Raw genomic sequence first — 22,073 nt, forward strand, 5'->3', positions numbered from 1 at the left:
AAATCACCCTGAGGGCTGCAGTGCTGTGAGACCCCTCCTGGGCACAGGGCCATGCCACCCCGGTGGTCAGCGCCCTGGGAGGTAGAAGCCCCATGATGTCGCCTGCGCCTGTCAGTGGTGCTCAGCGGGCACATGATGTACTCACACACCAGAGAACAGACAACTTGACCCAGGTTAGTGTAGCTTGCTGGAAAATCACCCGATCTGAACCAAACAGCCTTGAAAATCCACTTCTAAATCCCAGCAAAGGCAAACAAAGGGAAATGGAGTGTTGAGCGTTTGGGTAGCAAATTAACTCTGAACCCACGGAGACAGTCACACCACCCTCCCCCACGGACCACACACAGTTTTCTATCGACCATAGAATTCTCAGACTCTTAACTGATGGGTTTGTTTTTCCCAGCGAAGTCTGAAGTGTATTTATTAAATACCCTTGGCGACCTCAGCACAGACCTGGCCTGCGTCACATGCCGGACAAATTCAGGCCCTCTGCTCATGTGTTTGGTCCAAGTCCTTCACTCGGCCCAGTCCTTGTACAGAAGATGGGCATGCATCTCTTTGGAAGTACAGGGCACACGTGTGGCACACTTAGGGAGGGACTGGATGAAAGCTGTTTATGATCACGCTATGATGCTCTGAGTCTCTTGAAACAGTGGACTCAGCCTTGCCTACACACAGGGAGCCAGCCTTAAAGTTACTGGTGTCCGGGCCCCACCCCAGAGATTCCTTTCTAATTGGGCTTCAGGAGGTTTAGAAGTGCTTCAAGGATGCTGGTGCGCAGCCAGTAGAGGAAAGCTCTGGTTCAGGGGCAGGAAGGGTGAGGGCAGCCGACAGAAGAAATCAGGGAAGACTTCCTGGAGGGGAGAACCTGCATGGAAACATACAAGACCTTAGGAGACAATGTGGTGGTGAGGAGCTGGGCTTTCCAGTCAAAAACCTGGTTTTAAATCTCAGCCCCCTCCATTTATAAGCTGTGTGATCAAGGGTGGGTCATTGGACCTCTGGGCCTCTCTTTCCTCATCTGTAACCTGGTGCTGGTGATCCTCGCCATCAGAGGCAGCTGAGAGTGTCTGTGTGGGCTGTGAGACAGTGCTGAGTGTTGTGCTGGCCCGAGGGCACCAGCAAAGGAACCCACTGCTGACATCACCTTCCTCCCATGCACCCTCCCAGTCATGTTTGCCAGCACCCCTTGAGGAGGGGCTTTAACCAGTCTCAAGACTCTGACAAGTCCTGCAGGAAAGAGTTCTGATTTCATCATCTGGCCCAGCATTTCCCTGACAATGTGCCATTGGCAATGCTGTAGAGCTCTTTTCTCAGCACCTGTTTGTGCCCTGCAGGAGCATCATTCCTTCAGTCTGCAGAACCCTCCTGTCCACAACACCCCCCAGGCACAGTATCCTGACCTGCCTGGGGGGTGTTGTGGACAGGAGGGCCCTGCAGACTCCAGGAGATGGGAATCTGGGGTCTGGCATCCTTGTGAAGTGGGTTCACAAGCAGAGAGCAGATGTGGAGCTTTCTCCCCGCAGGGCAGGGCAGGGGAGGCAGAGCCTGGGCCTTGCCCTGGAGGGCAGGGTGCGCCGTGGGGAGAGGAGGCAGTTAGCCCACCAGTGGCGACCCCAGTGACGATGCTTAGGAGGTCTCATGGGTGTGTCAGGGAGGTGGCAGGGAAGGGGTCTTGGTGGAAGTAAACGCCGAGGGCCTTAAGGGTATTGAGTAGAGATTGACATTCACTCATTTGCTCAGCAAATACTTGTTGACTGCGCTGTGTGCTGGGACACAGCGTGTGCTAGTGACACCCAGCCTGGGTTTGGAAGCCCTTTCCACCTGTCCTTGTCCTGAGACCTTGAGCAAGCTGCCTTCCGAGCCTGAGCCTGTTCCCTCACCAGGGGAGTGGGATGCCATAGCACACTCTCCAAGTATTTGCTGGGTGGCCAGAGGGCATTAAGGCAGGTTGCCAGGCGCGTCCGAAGCCCTCCCAGCCGCTTGGCGACTTCCGAAGGTGGTGCCAGCTGCCTGTACTCATGCGTCCCCCTGCCTCTTCCCCAGCCGCGACAATTCCCCAAGCCTGAAGGAGATCCGCAACGGCTGCCAGCAGCCCTGCGACCGGAAGCCCACCTTACCTCTGCGCCTTCTGCACCCCAGCCCGGACCTGGTGTCTCAGGAAGCCACACTGTCCGAGGCGCGGCTCAAGTCGGTGGTCGTGGCCTCCAGCGAGATCCATGTGGAGGTGGAGCACACCAGCACTGCCAAGCCGGCGCTGACGGCCAGTGTGGGCAATGACAGCGAGCCCAACCTCATCGACTGCCTCATGGTCAGCCCCGCCTGCAGCACCCTGAGCATCGAGCTGGGCCCCCAGGCCGACCGCACGCTCGGCTGCTACGTGGAAATCCTCAAGCTGCTGTGAGTGTCCCCGGGTTCCTGTCACCAGCAGGATGGGGGACGGAGGCTTGGCTTTGGAGCTGGGTGCCCCCGTCTTTGCTGGTTCAAGACATGCAAGGGTGGGCGTGCTGAACGTGTGTGTGCACACATGTGAGAGTGTGTACACAAGTTGGGGCGAATAAGTGTAAGTATGGCTGCACAGGATGCAGATACAGGGTGTGAGGGCACAGCTTTAGGGCAGGTATATGTCTGAACATACACTGTGTTCATGAGAATGTGTGTGTGCAGGGCTAGGGGAGTACAGATGTGCTTATCTGGGTGCAGCATAATGTATACGTGTGTCCGTGAGTCTGGGAATGTGTATGTGAGTGCATATATCTACCATGTACCTGTGAGTGTGTGTGTGTGACTACACGTTGAATAGGATGTGGGTTCATTCCAGGTTTGTGAGTGTCCTTCCTTGTATGTGAGGTGGCTTTGGGTGTGTGCAGGCATGAAAGCCCAATGTGTGTCTGGGTCTGCATATAGGAGTTGGATGTGGGGTGTGTGCATTTCTCTGTAGGGGCCTATGTATGTGTCTTCTGTGCCTGAGGGGCTGTGAGTGCACACATGTGGGTATGAGCCTCTGTGCACAAGAGGTAGAGTGTGTGTGTGTTTCTCTGTGTGAGCAGATATGCCCAAGAGCCATCATGTGAGTATGTTTCTGGGTTTGTGGTCCATGCATACTTTGTGTGTTTGGGGTGTATTTAATGTCAAGTTCCAGTGTGCCTCCCGCACCTCTGACCCCCAGCCTCATCCGAGGGGCCAGGAAGGGAGTGTAGCATGTAGATCAGACCTGGCTGGTGGGAAAAGGGCCAGGAGACCTAGGTCTGCTCTGGGTGGTGCCACTTCTGAGCCAGGTGCTTCGGGGCCTGTCCCAGCCTCTCCCTGAGGGCAGTGGGGGGTGTGGAGGGAGGGAGCGGTTTACTCTTTGACCCCAAGGGTCTTTCCAGTTCTGCCATCACATCTGTACCATCCAGACCTATGTCAAACTCATGTGTGCCTGGCTCCTGGAGCCCCAGGTGGAGGGAGGTCACTGGCTACTCCCTTCTGCCTGTGCCGAGCTCTGTGGTTCCATGGGCCACTTAGTCTGGAGAAGCCAGATGCCTCCCCACCCAGCCCACAAGCCCTGTCCTTGGGGACGGAGTTCTGCTCCTGTCCCAGGACTGAGTCCAGAAGTTGGCATTCCCAGGTGTGGTCCGTGGCCCGTGGTGGGGTGGGTTTTGCAGGAGGATTGGAGATACTACCATGTGGTCACATCGGATCGACACACAGAGCCTCTCTGAAGGCCGGGCACCAGGGCCCTTTGATTTAGGGGAAGGCCTGGCTCTGGGCCATCAGTGTTGCTGGGGTTTCACTGAGTCCCTGTGTCACTGTGATGGCTGTGCAGTTTCTGCTCTGCCTCTCTCATGAGCATGTTGCTGCCCCCAGTGAGCTCATGGTCTGCAGGCGTGGAGGTGCCTGATGAACTGGTGAGTCAGGCTGGGAGGCGCCTATGGGTACCCACTGTGCTCTGAAAGCAAGGCCCACGGCACCTGTGATGGACACATGTCAGTCTCAGTTCTCTAAGGCAGCAGGGAATCCCCACTTTTTTCCAGGTGCGGTAGTCAGCCGTCCGAGGGACAGGTCTGCAATGGCCTGTGTCTCCTCCTTGCCCTGGGTGAGGCAGGGCCCACCAGGCCAGGGACAGCCCTGCTCCTCCTGACCCCCGGACTCTGGCTGTCCTCCGCAAACACCTGAAGCACCCAGGTGCTCTGCCGGCTTGGACCTGACTCATGTTTCATTAAGCACTCAGCGTTTGAGTTTCATCACGCAGTTGACACACCCTTTTTTCTTCTTCATAAACACGGTCATGAGTGAGGATTCTCTTCTCCCTGATCTGCTTCCAGACCTCCTGCCTGCCCGCATCACCCAGCTGCCAGGGCGTGGGTGGGGATCAGGGGCCTGCTCGGGGGCTGCCCACTGCGAGGCGGCTGGTGTTCCTGATCTCTGCTTGGGGCAGCATCTCGCACCCTACCCGGAGGTCTTCACAGTGTAGGGCTTATACTTCTGGGAGCCTGTTTTAGGGGAGCTCAGAACCCAATTTAGACTGCATAACTTCCTTCCCTTAGCAACTTTCCTTCTCTAACTCTGCTGCCTGCTCGAGTCCCTGGCCCACTGGAGGGTCTCAGGCATGTTGAATCCACAACATGTGTGCAGCTCAGAGTGCTCTGAAATGTGATACATTAGGAAAAGCACAGATTCCAGACATCCTGCTGAGTTCAAGGGCCCCGGATCCTGTATCAGTTTGTGACCTTGGGCAAGTTGCTCGTCCTGAGTCACAGCTGCCCCCCAGGGAGTTGAAGGTGAGATAGAGGGCCTGGTTCTAGGCACCACACAGCGCAGACACCTTGCAGGTGCAAACCCTGGGCACATGGGAGTTACTATACTTTCTGGTTACAAGTGTGTTTCCTAGATACCGTTGGGAGTAAAATGCATCATTAATTTAGTAACAGCACTCTGAATGGGAAAAATCCTAATACATCATTTAGTGCACGCTGGGACTGCAAGAAGCATGGACCTGAGAACTGAGGAAATGTGGCCATAACCTCTGTGCCACTGCAGACAGCACTGTTGGCTTCTCTGGGCCTCAGTTTTCTAGTCTGGGAAATGGGTGTCTTCCCCATAGGGGCTATTAGGAGAATTTAGGTGACATAGGACCTTCCCAGAGCTGGCCCGTCACTGGGCTGCCGTTGTCAATAGGAGTGCTCTGAATGGGAATTCTGTGTACAGAATGAAAGATGAGAGGCTCTCAAGCGGAATTGAGGGGTCCTAGCAGGGCATGGTGGGGGGCCAGGGAAATCACACTTAGAGCCTTGGCCCAGCTTGGCCAACCTGGCCCACCAGAGTGGGCACTGCTCCTTCAGGGAGGGGCATGTGGGCAGTGTGGCCCACCCACAGCCGGGTGCCGCAGCAGGCATGGCCCCTCTGAGTCCTGTTCCCATAGGAAGGCCCACACAGCCTTAGAATTTGACACCTAATGTAAGCCACAGGAAGTTCTCTGGAGACCCTTAGAAAGAAACTATGCCCAGCAGGGTGTCAAGGTTGACACTGAAGTTGGCCTGTGAGGCCCAGGCTGGGTGGTACAATGGGAAGAATGTGGACTTGGGACCCAACAGAGCAGGTTCAGGTCTGTAGTAGCTTGAAGTCCAGCTTTTAACCTGCTGGGCCCCTGGGTGCAGCTCAGACATTTCCGAATCCCTTTGTATATGTCCTTTCACCAGACACTTCTTGCAGACTGAGACTGGGCCCGCTGTATGTGAGTGCCAGGGTTCCGACCGGCCTCTTGCTCTCAGTTCCTCTGTATCTGAGTAGCACCAACTACCAGACACAGTGACCTTACCCTGTGGTGGGATGGAGTGTGGGAAGCGGCTGGCATTCGTGAGGCCACAGGCAGGGGGGACGCTCTTCATCCAGGAAGAGCAAAGTGCAACCCTCAGTGGGGACAGGTGGGCAGGCCACCTCTTTCTTGATCAGCTCAAATCTGGCTAGTTGTTATCTTGCAAACACCGGATTTTAAAGAGGCTGATGGGCCCATGGTGAGCTGGAAGTTCCCTCAACCCTAGGGGGCTCTTTAGGAGGATGCAGACGGACTTGGGGTTGTCCTAATGACTAGGATGTGTGACTAGAATGTAGAAGGCAGGTGCCAGGGAGGGGACACGGGAAATGCCGTACATCCCAGGACAGTCCTGCCCAGGGAAGATGCCGCAGCTCCACTGGCCCAAACACCCGGAGTTTGGTGAAGGGAAGGGGGATTGTTTGTGGGCGTGGAAACCCTGTCAGACAAGCAGTGGCTGAAGGAGTGTCAGCTGCCTGAGATGGAGGGGGGCTAGAGGGGCCGTGAGCCAGCGCAAAGTACGTGCACGCTGCTGGGAGCTGACGAGACGCTGGGGAAGGACAGCTGGGACCCAGCCAATGGTCCCTGTTCCTCGCCTACATCCTCTGGCGCTGGGCACCGCACTGCCAGCCGCTCCTCAGGTCCGCGGGCCCCGCCTTCCCAGTGGCACTCAGGGTCACAGCTGTGTGCCTGGAAAGGAATGGGTGGTGGGACCGCCTCCTTCGTTGAACACATTGGAGTCAGCCAGACTCGGATCCAGACTCCATCCCTGGCATTTAGCTGATCGTAGTTTTGGACAATGACCACCTCTCCAAGCCTCAGTTTCCCGGCTGTGAAATGGATGGAGATCCCTGTCCATGCGTTCTGGTTCTCAGGGCTGCCTGGAGAATTAGATGAATTCATGTGTGCCAGCATCGTCCCAGCTGCTGGTAGTCAGTGGCCAGGCCGGGCCAGGAGCTCTCCTCCCTGTCAGTCATGGGAGGGCTTCTGGCAGAGGTTTTAGGTGAAGCAGATCAGCAGCGATATGTTTATGAATGTGTGTGTGTGTATTCATATACAGAGACGATCTGTTTGGAAGTTTTCAAATGTGAATTCCTTGGAATTCAGAGGCCACTCTGTAGAAACTGGACACCCCCTGGAGTATTTGAGCCCGCGGAGCTGCTCCCCAGCCCTGGAAGGTCCCCGATGGATGGCAGGGCAGGTGGAGAGGGAGGATTGGCCCAGGTCCCCAGCCTTGGTGATAATGGATACTCATGTCTTGATTTTAGACCCTGGGCCACCTATTTGCCTTTTGAGGGAGTAGATATTTCCAAATATGTCTGCATGGCAGGAGCAAAGTGGAATGAAAGGTGCCCCCAACTCACCCCTCCTGCCCACACCCTGGGCTTTTTGAGCATCAAGGGCTACATAGGTGCCTCCCTCACGGTCTTCTGGAAGGTTGATGGATGTCCTGCTGCTCTCCCCAGTCCCTTGGGAGTCCCTTTAAGGACCCCTGACCCACTCGAGGAGCCACCACATTGGGTTCTCTGGGCTGTGGGCCCAAGAGCCCTGGGCTTCTGTTCCGGCTTCATGTGTGCAGCCACTGGGGCAAGGCCTGCCCGGCCTGGGCCATGTGCTGGGGCCTCTGGCTTCTCGGGGGCTCGCACGGCCCACCCGCCCTCGGGCTGTACAGCAGCTGCTGTTCTGCAGGGCAGGGCAGCTTCCCCCCATGCCATGCGGAAGCTCTGTGAATCGGGGAGACGGTGTGCTGGGAGGACGCATCTCGTCCACGGGACAGCTCAGCATTCTGGTTTAGGCAACACCTGTCTAGTTGGGTTACAGTTCTGCTGAGCATGTGCTGTGTCTCTGCTGGGTCAGGGTGCTGCCCCAGGTCCTCAGAACTGTCCGTCCACTTCCTTGTCCACCCTATCACCTGTCTGGCTTGTCCCTGGTGTCACCCACCCCCACCCCAGCAAGAGAAAGGCAGTCCTCAACCATCTGGGCTCTAATCCACTCTCCTGGGCCTCATGCTCACAGAGCCTCATGAAGCCCAGCTTCTGCCTTAGTAGCTCTGTGATCTTTGGCAGGTGGCTTGGCCTCTCTGGACCTCCATTTCTCCTTGTAAATGGGAGTTCTAGAGCCAGCCTGGCCCTGTTAATCTGAGGATTATTTGGTGCTTGACACCCGAGGTTTGTCAGAGACCCTCAGGACAGCTGAGGTGCCTCACCTCCTCTCCCTGAGCCCAGGGAGGGCCTGGCTGTCTTCTCCCTCCTGGGGGTGGGCAGCCAGACCTCTCACAGCCTCAGGGCAGGCCCTCTGCTGACCACAGGGATCCCACACTCCATCCGTTGGGCCCGGCCAACCCCTAGACACCTCGCCTCCCAGCCTCTGCCCAGCACACCTCCTGTGCACCCCTAACTGGTTGGACCAGGCTCTTGGAGCAGGGCCAGGAGCCAGCCGTAGACTTGGAGCTGGGCCGGGAAGGCGAGGACGCACGTCTGTCTTGTCCCCCACATCCCATCCCCAGCCTGCGTGAGCTGCCGCAGTGGGGCTGACTAAAGGCCGAGCTCCAGGCTGGGGGGCTGAGGGAAGAAGAGTCCCCATCCAGACCCCCTGTGCTGACCTCAGCTTCTCACGGGGCCCAGCACTGGGGAGCACAGGCAACACACTGTTCTGTGGAACAGATATTTGGCCATGTCTCGTCCTACTCAGGGTGAGCCTCGGACCTCAGCTGTATCACTGGCCATACCCAGTGTGCGCTGGGTCCCCAGCTCAACCCTCTCCCGGGCATCAGCCATCTGCCAGGCCTGGTGCCCCCCACACCAGGTGTGGAGATCAGACGCAGCCCCTCCCCGGGTGTGTGGGCACCAGAGCTCCCAGAGAGTCCACAGCGTGGGCGGGCCCTGCTCCAGCGCCTCGCTCCTGGGGCAGGGGTTGAAGCTTTGGGACCTCAGAGATGCCTGGCTTCGCTTAGGCTGGTGGGTGAGTGCTGGCTGCCTGTGGGTTTTCAGCAAAGACTCCAAAGCCAGAGAGATGGGGGAGCCCAGGTTGGGGCCTGGCTGTAGGGCAGACAGTAGAGGCACTGGGTGGGGAGTCAGGGGCCATGGCCTCAGAGCCTGAGGTCAAATCCAAACCACCAGGGGGTGACTTGTGTGAATATAGAACATCTCTGAGCCTTCGTTTTGCTCACCTACAAGTAGTGTGGTTGTATGTGTGGCGGCATCTGTGAGTGTTAATGGGGAAATCGTGCACTCGGGTGCCTGCTGGAGGCCCGGCCTGCCTCTGCTGAGGCACTGCCATGCTCACACATTCTTTGCCTGCCCCTGCCCCTCCTGGCTTCTTAGGGTGGAGTTTGCAGAAAAAGGCTGCTTCTTTCAGAAGCTGTGCTTAGGGCTGGGGGCTAGGGGGAGGAAGCAGGCAGTGGCCCCGAAGCTGTTGCTTCCCTTCCGGTGACCATTCTCAGTGGCACAGCTCTGCGGCCACCTCGCCCATTGCCTGTGTTACGGATTCGTGTCCTGGTTGGCCGATTCCATGACTTCGGCAGGCCCAACACACAGTGGGTCCCAGCCTGGTGCAGAGGTCACTACCATTCATCCAGTGTTCCTTGTCTGACCCTCGGTTTCCTCGTCTGTTATGTGAGGCTGATTATATTTACTCCATTACGAAGAGGAAATGAACAGAAGTACATCTCTTGGCATAATGCAGTGCATGTTCAACACATTGACAAAATGGTAGCTGCTATTCATCACCATTATATCTGTTACTATTATTATTCCACGGTTAGTACTGTCTTACCAGTGGTGATTTTAAAAAAGCTGTTTTTCAGGACACGAGAATAGAAGTACCCTGTAAATCAGGAGGGTTGACCCACACAACAAATAAACAGCATGTAATTTTTATTTTTTATGAATCAGTCTATAAATTTACCACTCAGTTTTGCTCAAAGATGAGGCTGGCTTTGCATTCCCAACCTAAGCTCTCTGTATTAGTCAGCCCAGGTTCCAGTAAAATCGCAGAGTGGGTGACTTGCCACAGAAATTGTATTTTCTCCAAGATGCGGGTGGCTGTGGTCCCTCTGAGGCCCCTCTCCCTGGCACGTAGGCAGCTGTCTCCTCCATGCTCTTGGTCCTCGCAGGGCTGTCCCTCTGGGTGTGTCTGTGTCCCAATCTCTTCTTTGAAGGGCACCAGTCAGATTGGATCAGGGCCCACCCATGTAACCTCATTTTAACCGAATCACCTCTTCAAAGACCCCACCTCCAAATACAGTTGCATTCTGAGGTGCTGGGGGGTAGGACTTCAGCGTATGAGTTTGCGAGGAAACATTTCAGCCCCAAACACCCCAACAGTTCAGAAGGTGGAAGGAACAGCGGTACGACAGCTCGGATTCAGAGGCAGAGATGAACGCCAGGCGAGCTGGATGGCTGGCCCTTCGGTCGCCATGAGGAAGTCTCTGGACAGGTTCTGCCTGTCGGGCCTGTTGGCCATGCTGTGGACAGCAGGCACAGGGCCTCCTGGCTCCCTGGAAGCTGAGGGGGCTAGAGTAGAGTCGGTGCCGCGTGAGTCTGTACCAGACTCTCCCCGTCTCTGGCATCCGTGACAGCACGCCATAATCCTCTCCCTGTCCAGACCAAACCTGACTGTCGCCCCTGCTCCTTCTAGGTCGGACTACGATGACTGGAGACCATCTCTGGCCAGCTTGCTTCAACCCATTCCATTCCCCAAAGAGTAAGTCCCATGCACATTTCCAGAACCTTCCCACCTGCGAGGAAAACCTCTGTCCACCAGGGACATAGCAGGGGGCGGTCACATCATGGGCTGCACCATGTCACACTGGAAACAACGTGAACGGGAGATGATGTTGGGCCTCAGCTGTGGGACCCCCAGGAGGAACCTCCCCCCCCGGGAAATGGGAAAATAACTTCACTGCATTGTTAGGATTCTGAGCTAAGAATGCAGACGAGCCCTCCCCACCGTGCCTTCTGCAGAGAAGTCAGCAACCCTTACTGTGCATCATCAGATGGGGTTAGAAATGCCTGTCTATCCTCTCCGAGACCATAGCAAAAACCAGCAGACGATGCATGTGGAGCTGCTTTCTGTGCCGTACAGCGATGCGCTGCTTACGCCCATTACGATTACTAGCTCATGCTCCACAGAATTGGACCAGAAATGGGCCTTGTATCTCTCTCTTGCCAGCCCTTACCCTGATGCTGGATTTCTCACAGGAAAGACAGGGAGAAAACTGTCTGGATAATGGCCTGAGGAGAAGGCTCTGTCTAAATAACCAGGCCCAGAATGCCTCCAGGCCTGTGTTTTGACAGATGTGAAGAAGCCAGGCCTCAGGAGGCAGCTCGGGGCTCCCTTGGGAGCCAGGTAACGAGCCTGTGTTTATGAAATGCTGCTCTCCGAGGGGGACATTACATTCAGTAATTGCCCCATTTGCTGGCCTGGCTGTTCCCCAGGGCTCCCGGGACCCAAGACTGGAGAAATCTGACTCCTGAGAGCCCCCGCCGCCTCCAAAGAGCAGTGGCGTCATTGGCCATAGCTGCTGTCCCCAGCCCCGGGGACATGCTCGACAGTGCGCCCATGATGCAATTCGCCTGGAGAACGGTCCCTGATTGCCGCCTCAACGTGCGGTGGTAATTAGTCAATGTGCGGTGGTAATTAGTGCAGCCGCACCTGAATTTTGGAGCAATTAACAAGCACACCTGGGTGCCTGGTGCCCACATGCAGACACACATGCTCACACACACCCGCTTAGTTCCACTGCTGTTTGCAGGCGTGGGACCTGAGGGCCATGGGGGGCTCAGCCTGTTCACGTTACTACAGTCTGTTGCCTCATCAAAGGAGGCCTTTGTTCTGCAATTTCAGGTAGAGACAAAATGTCAGTATTTCATTCTCAATTCCTCTAATTCTTCAAGTCAGACATGCAGCCTGGATGTCCCCAGAGAGGGTTTGAATCACTGCACTGTTTCAGAACAGCCCTGCTCACTGCGTTCTCCCTTTGCTTTTGTTACAGAGCTCTCGCACACGAGAAATTCACCAAGTGAGTACTGGGGCAGTGCCCTCGTTGCCTTCCTCTGGTAGGAATGTCCTCTGTCCCAGAGTTGTCCCCGGGCAGCTGCCCTCCTTCCAGCCCCTTCTCTTGTTCCGTGATTCCGGGAGGCCACGGAGGCCCCTCGGAAGCCCTCCTGGGACATGTCCAGGCCCGTCTAGACGTGTCCTGGTCCTGTCAGCTCAGCCAGGCTCCCCTGCCCTACCTGGCCTCCTGCTGAACCTACAGCCTGGTCACCTGTGGCCAGGACCCTGGGAGTGACTCTGCCCCACGCTGTCTCTTTCAGGGAGCTGAAGTACGTGATTCAGAGGTTCGCGGAGGACCCGCGGCAAGAGGTGAGGCCTCCCTCCCGACCCCCTCCTGCCTCAGCAGGGACGGGTGGGCCCCTGGAGCCTTTGCAGCTCTGACGGGTCCCCCTTGTCACCCACAGCGTTCCGAATAGCTCACCAAGGCTCCTTGCCTGGGCCGTAAACACCCTCCACCCAGCTGTCACGCCTGCCCTTGATGTCAGTGTTTTACTGCAAACTCAGACTAACCAGAGGTGGTTTCCCACCAGCTGGGGGTCTCTCCTCAGAATTTGAGGGCGGCCAGGCACCAGGGCCCCCAGCCAGCTCCTAGAGAGCCCTGGATCCTTGGTTCTGAGAATCGGCGGCCAGGGACGTTACCAGGGCGGCGATCAGAGTCAGCTTCCGTTTCCTGGGCATGGTGGCCAGGGGCTCCCGAAGGGGCCTCCTGTCCCTCCAACGGCCGGGCCTCAGGCAGGGGCAGCCTTCCCGCCCAGCACGGCTGGGCCGCCTCCCATCCCACCGACGTCCTGAGAGCCGCCGGCCGTGATCGGTGCTCACCCCGCACCCGGCACTGCATCTTCGCGTTTAATCCTCACGCCAACTCTAGGGCTGCTCGTCAGGATTACCCGCCTGCTGGGTCTGAGTTACATCCCCAAGTCTCGTACCCGGTACATACAACTGGCACCTGGCTGTGGCGGGGCAGCAGAGCTGAGCAGAACACTGCCCGGCCCCGGGAGCTCACGGCCTCCAGGGACCTGGGTTCTGGGGTGTGACGGGATCTGGCTTCAGGCAGGGACAGACCTGGGCCCAGTCACCCCCGGCGGAGCAGGAGGATAAGGATGGGAAAGGAGGGAGGAGGGAGTTATTCTTGATGGAACTGAAATATTTCTCTTCAAGCCACACTGCAAAACCTAGTTCTAGAAGGATCTAGAAGGGTCCTGCTCTAAAACACCATGATTCTAAACCCTGATTACAAAAGAGATCCTCAGGGGCAATGGGAAAAAGCAGAAATGGTGGACAGGGAGCTGTTAAGCAGCCAGGGACCAGTGAGAGTCTCCATTTTTCTTAAACTAAGCTGTTCCTCACCACATGTGAGGACAGATTCTCAGAATTCCCCTGGAAAGTGAGCCTTTATTTCAGACACAAACTTTGAAGCTGAATGAAAGTGGTGCCAGGTGCTTCCCAGAGGGGAGAGGCAGGGCCACGTGCCGGGAGGGGAGTTTCCGAGCCGGCCGGGGCCCCAGCTCTCCAGGGGCCTCGTGCCCCGGCCTCGCCCGCAGCCCCTCTCCTCCCCGCGCTGCTTTTCTCTCCAGGCTCCTTCGCCTCTGTCCTGTCTTCCTCCTCACTCTTCTCTCTCTCTCCCCTCCTTTCTTCCTCCTAAATGAAGGCAAAGTTGTTTTCCTATAAATTCTTTGCTGTAGTCTGTGAATCGCGCTTTAGACTTGTCATTCTTCATTTTTTTGACAAGTTGACATTTGCTATTCTTCCAACTCAGAGGGAAAAATCAAAGCCCCACCGCCTGTTTTCTGTTTGCTTTGTGTGGGTTGTGATCAGTTGAATATCTGTGAGTAAGTGACTCTTGGCAGCAAACCGTCCTTCATCCCTGAAGGAAGCGAAGGGCCACTTGGCTCAGTTTTCTTCTGAGGACGGGGAGTAGGATCAGGAACAAAGGCCTTTGTCTCTCTCCCTTCCTCTGCAGTTACAGCTGGGGCCTGGGTGGATGTGGAATCCCTCCCGGACACACACGTGCACACGTGTTTGCACACACGCACACGTGCGCACTGGCACAGAGCTCTGGGAAGGAGGTTGAGAGTCCTGAGCCATGTGTGGGGCACTGACGTCGCCCCCGCCTGGGACAGAGACCCAGATGGAAATGCAGACGAGGCCTCGTGAGGGAGGGTGCAGAGTCCCAGAGAGACATTAGTGAGACAGAGACCCACCAAGGGGCTGGGGCCCATGAGGGGGAAGCCGGGAAGCGGGAGGGAGGGAGGCATACAGACGCCCAGGAGGAGGGGCAGTAATGGGAGAGCAGAACCCGGAGAGTGAGTGGAGCCAGAGGCTGAGAGAGATGAGGGCAGAGAGCAAGAGACCCAGGAGTTAGAGACACAGAACGGGGGAGAAAGAAATGCCCCCTGCCCCCCAAAAAGCCACAGGGCGAAGTGGGGGTTGGAGCTGAGTCAGTGCTTACTCTGAGCCTGTCTCCTCAGATTTGACCACAGACTTGCTTTTATTTGGGGCAACTGTCCAAACCGGTCCTGTGCTCCATCCTGTGGGGCTGGTGGCTAGTGGCTGGAGCTCCCCAGTTTGTGGGTACCACAGCTTTTCCCAAAACGACTTCCATGGAACTGAGTAGAAGGCTGGGAGGCACTGGATTAAACAAAGTTCAGCAGGTCCCCACTGTGGGACTCGCCCGGGCCTTTCCCGTTTGCATGTGTGGATTATGGGTCTGCGAGGACCTGACCCACGTGCCCTCTCCTCCGTGCAGGTCCACTCGTGCCTGCTGAGCGTGCGGGCCGGCAAAGACGGCTGGTTTCAGCTCTACAGCCCCGGAGGGGTGGCCTGCGACGACGATGGGGAGCTTTTCGCCAGCATGGTAGGTGGGCGAGGCCCCCTGCCGGCCTGCGGGTGCCCGGCCGGCTCTCCCGGCGAGTGGAAGAGCTACCTGTGCTGACTGCAGCCAGCCTGGAGGTGTCCAGGCTAAAACGAGGCTAATGATGAAGATGGTGACGGTGACCACCACCGGTGTCACTTTTTCACCTCCGAGGACCTGAGCAAGCATGAGCTGGGGGCCTGAGATTCCTGCCCCAACGCAGCTCTGGGAGGCGATGACACTTAACTATTACCCCGTTTTACAGATGAGGCAGCTGAAGGCCTAGGCTAACTGCCGGAGCTCACAATTAATTGTAGTGTCCACATTACATTCTGAGCCCTTAACGTGCACAGGGGTGTGAGGGTGCAGCAGAGCCACCAGCACATCCGATCCTTGCCATGAGATCCTTGTTGGAGATGAGAGGGCTGAGGCCATGAAACCAGTACCTGCACCTGTGGAGACTTCCCGACCTTCTCTCTGCCAGGCCCTGTGTCGGACACACGTGTGCACTATGTCTTAATCTTTGCAGAACTCTATCCCTGATCTACACCTCCACTGAGGCAGGCCCAGAGAGGTGCCGTGGCTTGCCTGAGGTCACACAGGCCTTCAGCCCCGAGTCCCTCCATTGGTCCCAGACCTCGCTGTCTAGACCCAGGCCCTTCTTCTGCAGTGCCCACCTCCAGAAAGGAGGCCTGGACTCCCCTCCTCAAGGGCAGATGCTCCTCCAGGTGATTGGCGACCTTGACTTCACTGCTTGCTCACAACACAAACTCAGTTCTGTGATCACGCACACTCCCAAACAGGAGGAAGCACGAGCATCAGCCAGACCTGGTCAGACCCCGGCTCTGCTCTGCACCAGCTCGATGGCCCTGGGCTTCTTACTTGCCTCTCAGGGCTTTGGTTTCCTAGTCAGTAAAATACGGAGTGTTTTAGTTTCCTGGGACTACCATGGCGATTGCTCCTGGTAATGGCTGCGAGGTGCCCAGCCATGCTGGCCCTGTGCTTGGAGGTGACGGCTGTGGTGGTTCTTGTCTCTGCAGGGCGGCCAGTTCAGCAGGGTGAGCCGCTCACAGAGCTATCCACGGTGAACTCAGCAGTGATGCTCATGCAGGGACCACGGCTCCAGGCACTGCCTCTGGGACTTTTCTTGAACTGGGCTTATTTTTAGGTTCTTTCCCTTATGTGCTTGCTCTCCACTCTACCCGCCACCCGACAGGTCCCTTTCGATTGCCCTGTGCATCCTGGAATGCCGCTGCCTGCCTGCACACATCACCTCTTTCTCACCTCTAATGGGGGTTTTTCTGATGTCACAGCTTCCCCATGGCAATGCTGGGTGCCCCCCACCCCCACGCATCGATGAAGGGACGCAGTGTGAGAGAACTCAGGAGCTGGCATCACCCCAGCCTGAGCAGTTGCATTTGTGTGCCTGAGTTGTTAATGATGGGATAGAAAAAAACACATGGGGAAGGAAGCGGGCAGCAGTGTGTCATATCCTTGGGGACACATGGCCGGGAAGAGGTCCCCTTGATTCAGCTGCCGCTTCCGGCCACAGAAGGGCATTCGATATTGCATGAAGTTGGGGGAGAGCTCTGGCTCTAGATGCAGCTGAGAAAAACATGCATTTCTTAATGGCTGTCCCACATGTGACCCAAGATGGGGTAGAAGTTGCCAGTTCTTGTATCTCAGGGGCAGAATACCTTCGAAGCTCACAGAGGGCTTGGGAGGGGAGGGCGGTCTCCATGCCCTTCCCTGCCCGAGTGTGAGGCTGGGGCACCTCTGGGAAGGGCTGCCCAGAAGTTTCCACCAGGTTCAACGGTGCTGAGACCCCAGAGGGCCAAATATTAGCAGAGTCCTGAGAGGAGCAGAGGAGGGGCGCTTTGGGGTGTGTGCGTGTTCAGGAGAGGGAGGGTGAAATGTATATAACATAAATTTTATCATCTTGACCATTTTTAAGGGTGTAGTTCAGCGTCATTAAGTATATTCACACTGTTCTACAAACATCACCACCATCCGTCTCCAGAACTTTTCAGCTTCCCAGATGGAAACTGTCCCCACTCGCTGCCCACCCCGCCCCAAGCCCTGGGGCCACCATTCTACTCTCTGTCCCTGTGAGCCTGGCTGCTCGAGGGACCTCACGAGAGTGGAATCCCACAGAATCGGACATTTTGTGCCTGGCCTAATGCACCCACCACAGAGTTCCGGAGGCTCACCCATGTCACATGCATCAGGGAGGGGTCTTTTGAATCCCCCGGGAGGGGCTGGTGGTTGTTTCAGATCTAGTGTCCTGATGGGGAGGTGGGGTGGGTGTTCTGGTTTCCGAATCCTTCTGGCATGCGAGTGGCAGGCCCCGCAGGCCTTGGCCCCACAGCGCTCACTGCCCTTCCTTCACCCACTGTCTCCCCTCACAGGTGCACATCCTCATGGGCTCCTGTTACAAGACCAAAAAATTCCTGCTGTCCCTGGCAGAAAACAAGCTGGGACCCTGCATGCTCCTGGCACTGAGGGGGAACCAGACCATGGTCGAGGTGAGGAGCTGGACTGGGTGCCCGGTGAGGCCGCTCCCCACTTGGTCCTTTGTCCCTGTTGATGGAGCCCAGGCTGCTGAGGAGCTGGGGGCCCGCAGGTGCCGTCCCGGCCTCCCAAGCCCTGGGGAGCGCCCGCGCTCCCCAAACAGTCTATCAGTGTCGCTTGTGATCTGTGTTGGTCCAAGAGGTCAGGAAAGATTTTTGTTCCATTTGTCTATTGCTACATAAGATAGCCCGCAAATGGGTACTTAAAACAATATTTACTTTGCACACAGATCTGTGGTGACTGGGCTCAGCTGACCAGCTCTCACTTGGGGTCCCATGGGGAGGCTGGAGTGGCCTTGGGGTCGTAGCATCCCACACACCAAGGAGCCCCTCCCATCACCTCTCACCTGCTTGTCTCCATCTCCCCCAAAGTCCCCAGACACCTGAGGCTCCCAGAGCCGCCGTCCAAAAGGAGACGGGGCAGAAGCAAACATCACTTCCTCCCAATCGTACCTGCTAGAAGGAGGTCACCGCGGCCGGCCCGTAGTCGAGGGGAGAGCAGTTAGACTCCACCTCTCAGTAGGAGGGATGTCGGAATTTGGCCACCAGAGCTTCCCATGCCAGTGTGGTAGTGAGGGTGGGACCCAGGACCAAGGAGGCGTCAGCAAAGGCAGGCGCAAGGCACGCCAGGACCTGTGGCTGCGGGGGGCCAGGGTGGCTAGAACATGGCGAGACAAGGGGGTGTGAGGCTCGGGACGCGGGGGGCTGTGCAGGAGGAGCCTAGCAAGTCCCCGAAGACCCTGGTGAGGAGCTGGGGGTCCGTCCAAATGCCTGTCCTCACTGCATCATGAGGGGCTTTCGGGAGAGGGATGCCCACAGGACAGGAGGCAGGCAGGCCGCGACGTGAGGCTGCGTGTGCTGTCCTTGGTCAGGGGAATGTCGTCAGGAAGGGGAGCTTGAGGCAGGGCTGCCAGCGTGTTGGTCCCAGGCAGCAGGGGCTGGAAGGACAGGGCACCTAGGGAAATGCCCGAAGCCCCCGCAAGGAGGCAGGTGTGCCCTGGGGCTTCAGTTCAGTTCAGCAAGCATGTCCTGAACACCTCCGGTGTGCCCAGCACCAGGGAAGGACTAGGGTACAAAGAGGTGTCCTGTCTCTGGGACTCTGCCAACCCTCTGAGGCCGAGTGTGTATCATTCCTACGTGTATTTCCCAAGAGCCTGCCCCGTGCTCTGCTGGGTGCACACTAACGTCCCCATTGTGCAGAGGGGAGGCTGGGGCGGGTGACTTGCCCAGTAATCCCGCAGCCAGGAATATAGAGGGCAGAGCAGAGTTGCCCGTGTTCAGATGTTCTCATGCGGGTGGCATGGAGCCTGTCTGTAGATGCCCCTTCGGGGGCCGGTGGTAACATGCGCCCCCGGCTGCTGGGCAGATCCTGTGCTTAATGCTGGAATACAACATCATCGACAACAACGACACGCAGCTGCAGATCATCTCGACTTTGGAGAGCACCGGCGTGGGCAAGCGCATGTACGAGCAGCTCTGCGACCGGCAGCGGGAGCTGAAGGAGCTGGTGAGTCCTGCTGGCCCCGGCCAGGCCAGCCGAGGGCAGCGGGGCGCAGTGGGCAGGGCCCAGGGTCATTGCGCCTGCGTGGGCCTCTGTCACCCAGAGGTCAGGGTTACACCTGCCACTTCCCAGGTGACCCAGTCAGTGGCCCGGAGCCACACAGCTCACGCAGGGCTGGGCCAGGCCTGCATGCTGTCACCCCAGAGCCATGCACGGCATCACTGTCGGTGTCCTTCTTTCAGTGCTCGGGGGGTGACTTCCAAATGCGTGCACCCGCAACTCGGTCAAAAATTCACGCTCCCCGGTCTCCTGGGCGGCTCTCAGCCAGGGACAAATGGGAGAGGGTGTGTAAATACTCCAGCCCCCTTGCCCCTCAGGTGGGGCATCTCTGCAGCATGCCTTCCCCACCACTCCCCGGGGCCCCCGTGGTGGTGGGGTTGACAGCTCCTCTTCCCATAGGAGCGCTCACAGTCTCACTTCCCCTCTCTTCTGCTGGCGTCTCTTGGTATCACCTCCCCAGTAAGCCACCCACACTCAAACCTTGTCTCAGGGTCTGCGCCTAAGCCCAAGACCACCATGTTGCCTTCTACCACCAAGAAGTAAAAATCGTGCCAAGGGTGGTATGAGTAGAAGTGGGGTGCAGGGTGGAAGCCCCGGGACATGAATGGGTTGTAATCAGTCTGGTTTTTGTTGCAGCAAAGGAAAGGCGGACCCACCAGGCTAACACTGCCTTCCAAGTCCACAGTGAGTTGTTCCCATTCCCCTTCCGGGTAGGGTGGAGAGAGGGGGCTTCAGTCTGCCTGATGGGGCAGGGCAGGCAGTGTCTTTGGGAGGTGCTGGGGGCAGTGGTGTACAAGGACCCCTAATACCTGACAGGCCAGCTTTTTCAGGAGGGAACCAGGTTGCAGGAAACCAAACATGATCGAGATTGTTGATGTTGCTGTGTCACCAGTTAATGATGATAATGACAGTTAACAGCTACTCTACACTAAGCACTTATGGACCAAATACTGTGCTATTACTTCCTTTTATCCCCACAGCACTATGAGCTTGGTTCCTCTTCCCATCCTCATTTTACAAAGTCTTCAGGGGTCTTTGCTTTTATCTTGCTGTCCACCTGTTCTTGGCACATGGCTCAACCTCATGGTCCACAAAGGCTGCTCAAGCTCTAGCCATCTTGTCTTCAAGCCAGTAGGATGGAGGCACATGCCTCTTCCCTTTGAGGACCTTCTTAGAAGGTCACTGGAGACATCTACCTATGTACCACTGTCCAGATTTAGCACGTGGCCGCAGCTGGGAAATCAGCCTTAATTCAGGGCGGCCAGGTGGCAGCTAAAACTCAAAGGATTCTGTGACTGAGATGGAAGGGAGAGTGGGTACCAGCCTCCAAGGCTTCACAGTCTAGAGCTCACGCTTCAGTTGATCTCCACAGGCCTTAGAGCAAGCGAATGGGCCCAAGCTGCTGGCTGGGAGAGTGAGGCGGCTGGGCACGCATGCACATGCACGCACACACACACTTCTGGGAGAGGGATGCGGCCCCGGAACACCCCAGCTGATGACTCGGGTGAGTCACAGCGCTGTGAAGGCATTCTCCTCCGCCCAGCGGCTGCCACCCATGGGGACGTGGAGGCAGCCCCTCCATCCTTGACACCCCCGCGGTGCACCAAGCCAGGCCATCACCCCAGCTCCTGGGGACTTGCCCCAGCTACAGCTCTCTGGGGGCAAAGAGGAGAAGGCGGGGAGAGTGGAGAGGAAGGCTCAGGGTCTCGGGAACCCCGGGCAGCCCCAGGCCTCCTCCTAGACCCACCTGCCCGTCTGCTTGCAGGACGCCGACCTGGCCCGCCTGCTGAGCTCCGGCTCCTTCGGAAACCTGGAGAACCTCAGCTTGGCCTTCACCAATGTAACCAGTGCCTGCGCTGAGCACCTCATCAAACTGCCTTCTCTCAAGCAGCTGAACCTGTGGTCCACTCAGGTACGGCCTGCCTGCCCTGCTCCCAGCCCCCTTCCAGCCTCCCTCCCTGTCCCCCTGCCCCATTCCCTATCCCCTGCACCCTTCTCTGCTCCTCTGTACTCTCCTCCCTGCTCCCTGCACCCTGCTTAACTGCCCCCATCCCTGCCCCATCTTTCCTGCCTCTTGCCCTCCGTCTCCGCCCCCACCCAAGCCCTGCCCACTCCTCCACGGCCAGCCTTTCTGCCCAGAGCTGCAGGTCCATTCACTCAATCACCATACCCACTGTAGCTTTGTGCCCACTTCCTCCAGGCCAGAGGAGGTTTAGGACCTCATGAAGCCCAAGGCCTGTTTCACAGTTGGAGCTGCTGAGGCCCAGGGCAGGGACGTGCCTGGCACTGAAAGGCAGGGCAGAGGTGTGGAGCTGGGCATCCCGCGCCTGCCCAGGGAGCGCAGGCAGCCCGTGGGTCTGTGCTGTGATGGCCACAGTGTGCCGGGGCTTGCTGCCGTGCTCAGTGCCGACAGAGCTGTTGGACACATCGCATCAATCAGTGCGTGTGGGCTCCGTGCCTGTGGTGTGTGCTCCTCCATCGCCCTCGTCTCAGAGAGAGGCCACGGTGCTCCCAGGAGTCTGTGTTCTGGGCCCAGCCCCCCCTATCCCACTTCACCCATCCCACTGAGCTCATCCCAATGTGCCCATCCCACTGCACCCGCCCCAGACACTGCCTGGGCTCCCACTCGTAGCCAGAGTCCCTGACTTCAGAGCCGTCTTTGACAGATGGCAAAACTGACTCCCAGGGAGGTGCACTTGCCTGGCCCATCTCCCACCAGCAGAAGCTGGATTTGAACCCAGGTCAGGACAGGCATTTGAGTCTTTGGAAAGAAGTGATAGCAGCTCAAACCCTGAGGCTTAAAGGGCTCTGGGCCTCGGGGCCAGGCTTTGTCTGCTCCCCTCTCTGTAGCAGTTGTTCCCCTGGGGTGCCTTGGGGAGGCCAGAGTCGGTCTCTGGGCTGAAGGCTCCTGTGCCCCACAGTTTGGAGATGCTGGCCTGCGGCTGCTGTCGGAACACCTCACCATGCTCCAGGTGCTGAACCTGTGCGAGACGCCCGTCACCGACGCTGGCCTGCTGGCCCTCAGCTGTGAGTGCTGCGGGGGCTGCCGGGGTGGTGGGGCCCCTTCATGCATCCGTCCATCACTCAGCAGGTGGCACGGGGCACTGTGCTGTGTGCTGACCCGTGTTCATTGAGCACCTACTGTGTGCCAGGGACAAAACGGGGACATGTTCTTGCCCTCAGGGAGCTTATATTCCTAAGGAAAGAGAAAAAACTGAATAAGGCCCAGCCCCCAGCCTG

General features: G+C 57.5%; 1 protein-coding gene across 1 annotated transcript in view; it reads left to right on the forward strand.

Moving 5' to 3' along the window:
• The window catches only part of CMIP (c-Maf inducing protein), a 208,567-nt gene that overhangs the window by 180,940 nt on the left and 5,554 nt on the right, over window positions 1–22,073 (forward strand). The window contains exons 10-19 of the mRNA XM_036909352.2: window positions 2,047–2,400; window positions 10,433–10,498; window positions 11,790–11,816; window positions 12,112–12,160; window positions 14,598–14,705; window positions 17,111–17,227; window positions 18,639–18,779; window positions 19,470–19,517; window positions 20,599–20,745; window positions 21,755–21,860. Of these exons, the coding sequence (XP_036765247.1) occupies window positions 2,047–2,400; window positions 10,433–10,498; window positions 11,790–11,816; window positions 12,112–12,160; window positions 14,598–14,705; window positions 17,111–17,227; window positions 18,639–18,779; window positions 19,470–19,517; window positions 20,599–20,745; window positions 21,755–21,860 (1,163 nt within the window). The remainder of the gene's footprint in view (window positions 1–2,046; window positions 2,401–10,432; window positions 10,499–11,789; window positions 11,817–12,111; window positions 12,161–14,597; window positions 14,706–17,110; window positions 17,228–18,638; window positions 18,780–19,469; window positions 19,518–20,598; window positions 20,746–21,754; window positions 21,861–22,073) is intronic.

This window comes from Manis pentadactyla, chromosome 15 (genome assembly GCF_030020395.1).
Source record: "Manis pentadactyla isolate mManPen7 chromosome 15, mManPen7.hap1, whole genome shotgun sequence".
Taxonomy (NCBI): Eukaryota; Metazoa; Chordata; class Mammalia; order Pholidota; family Manidae; genus Manis; species Manis pentadactyla.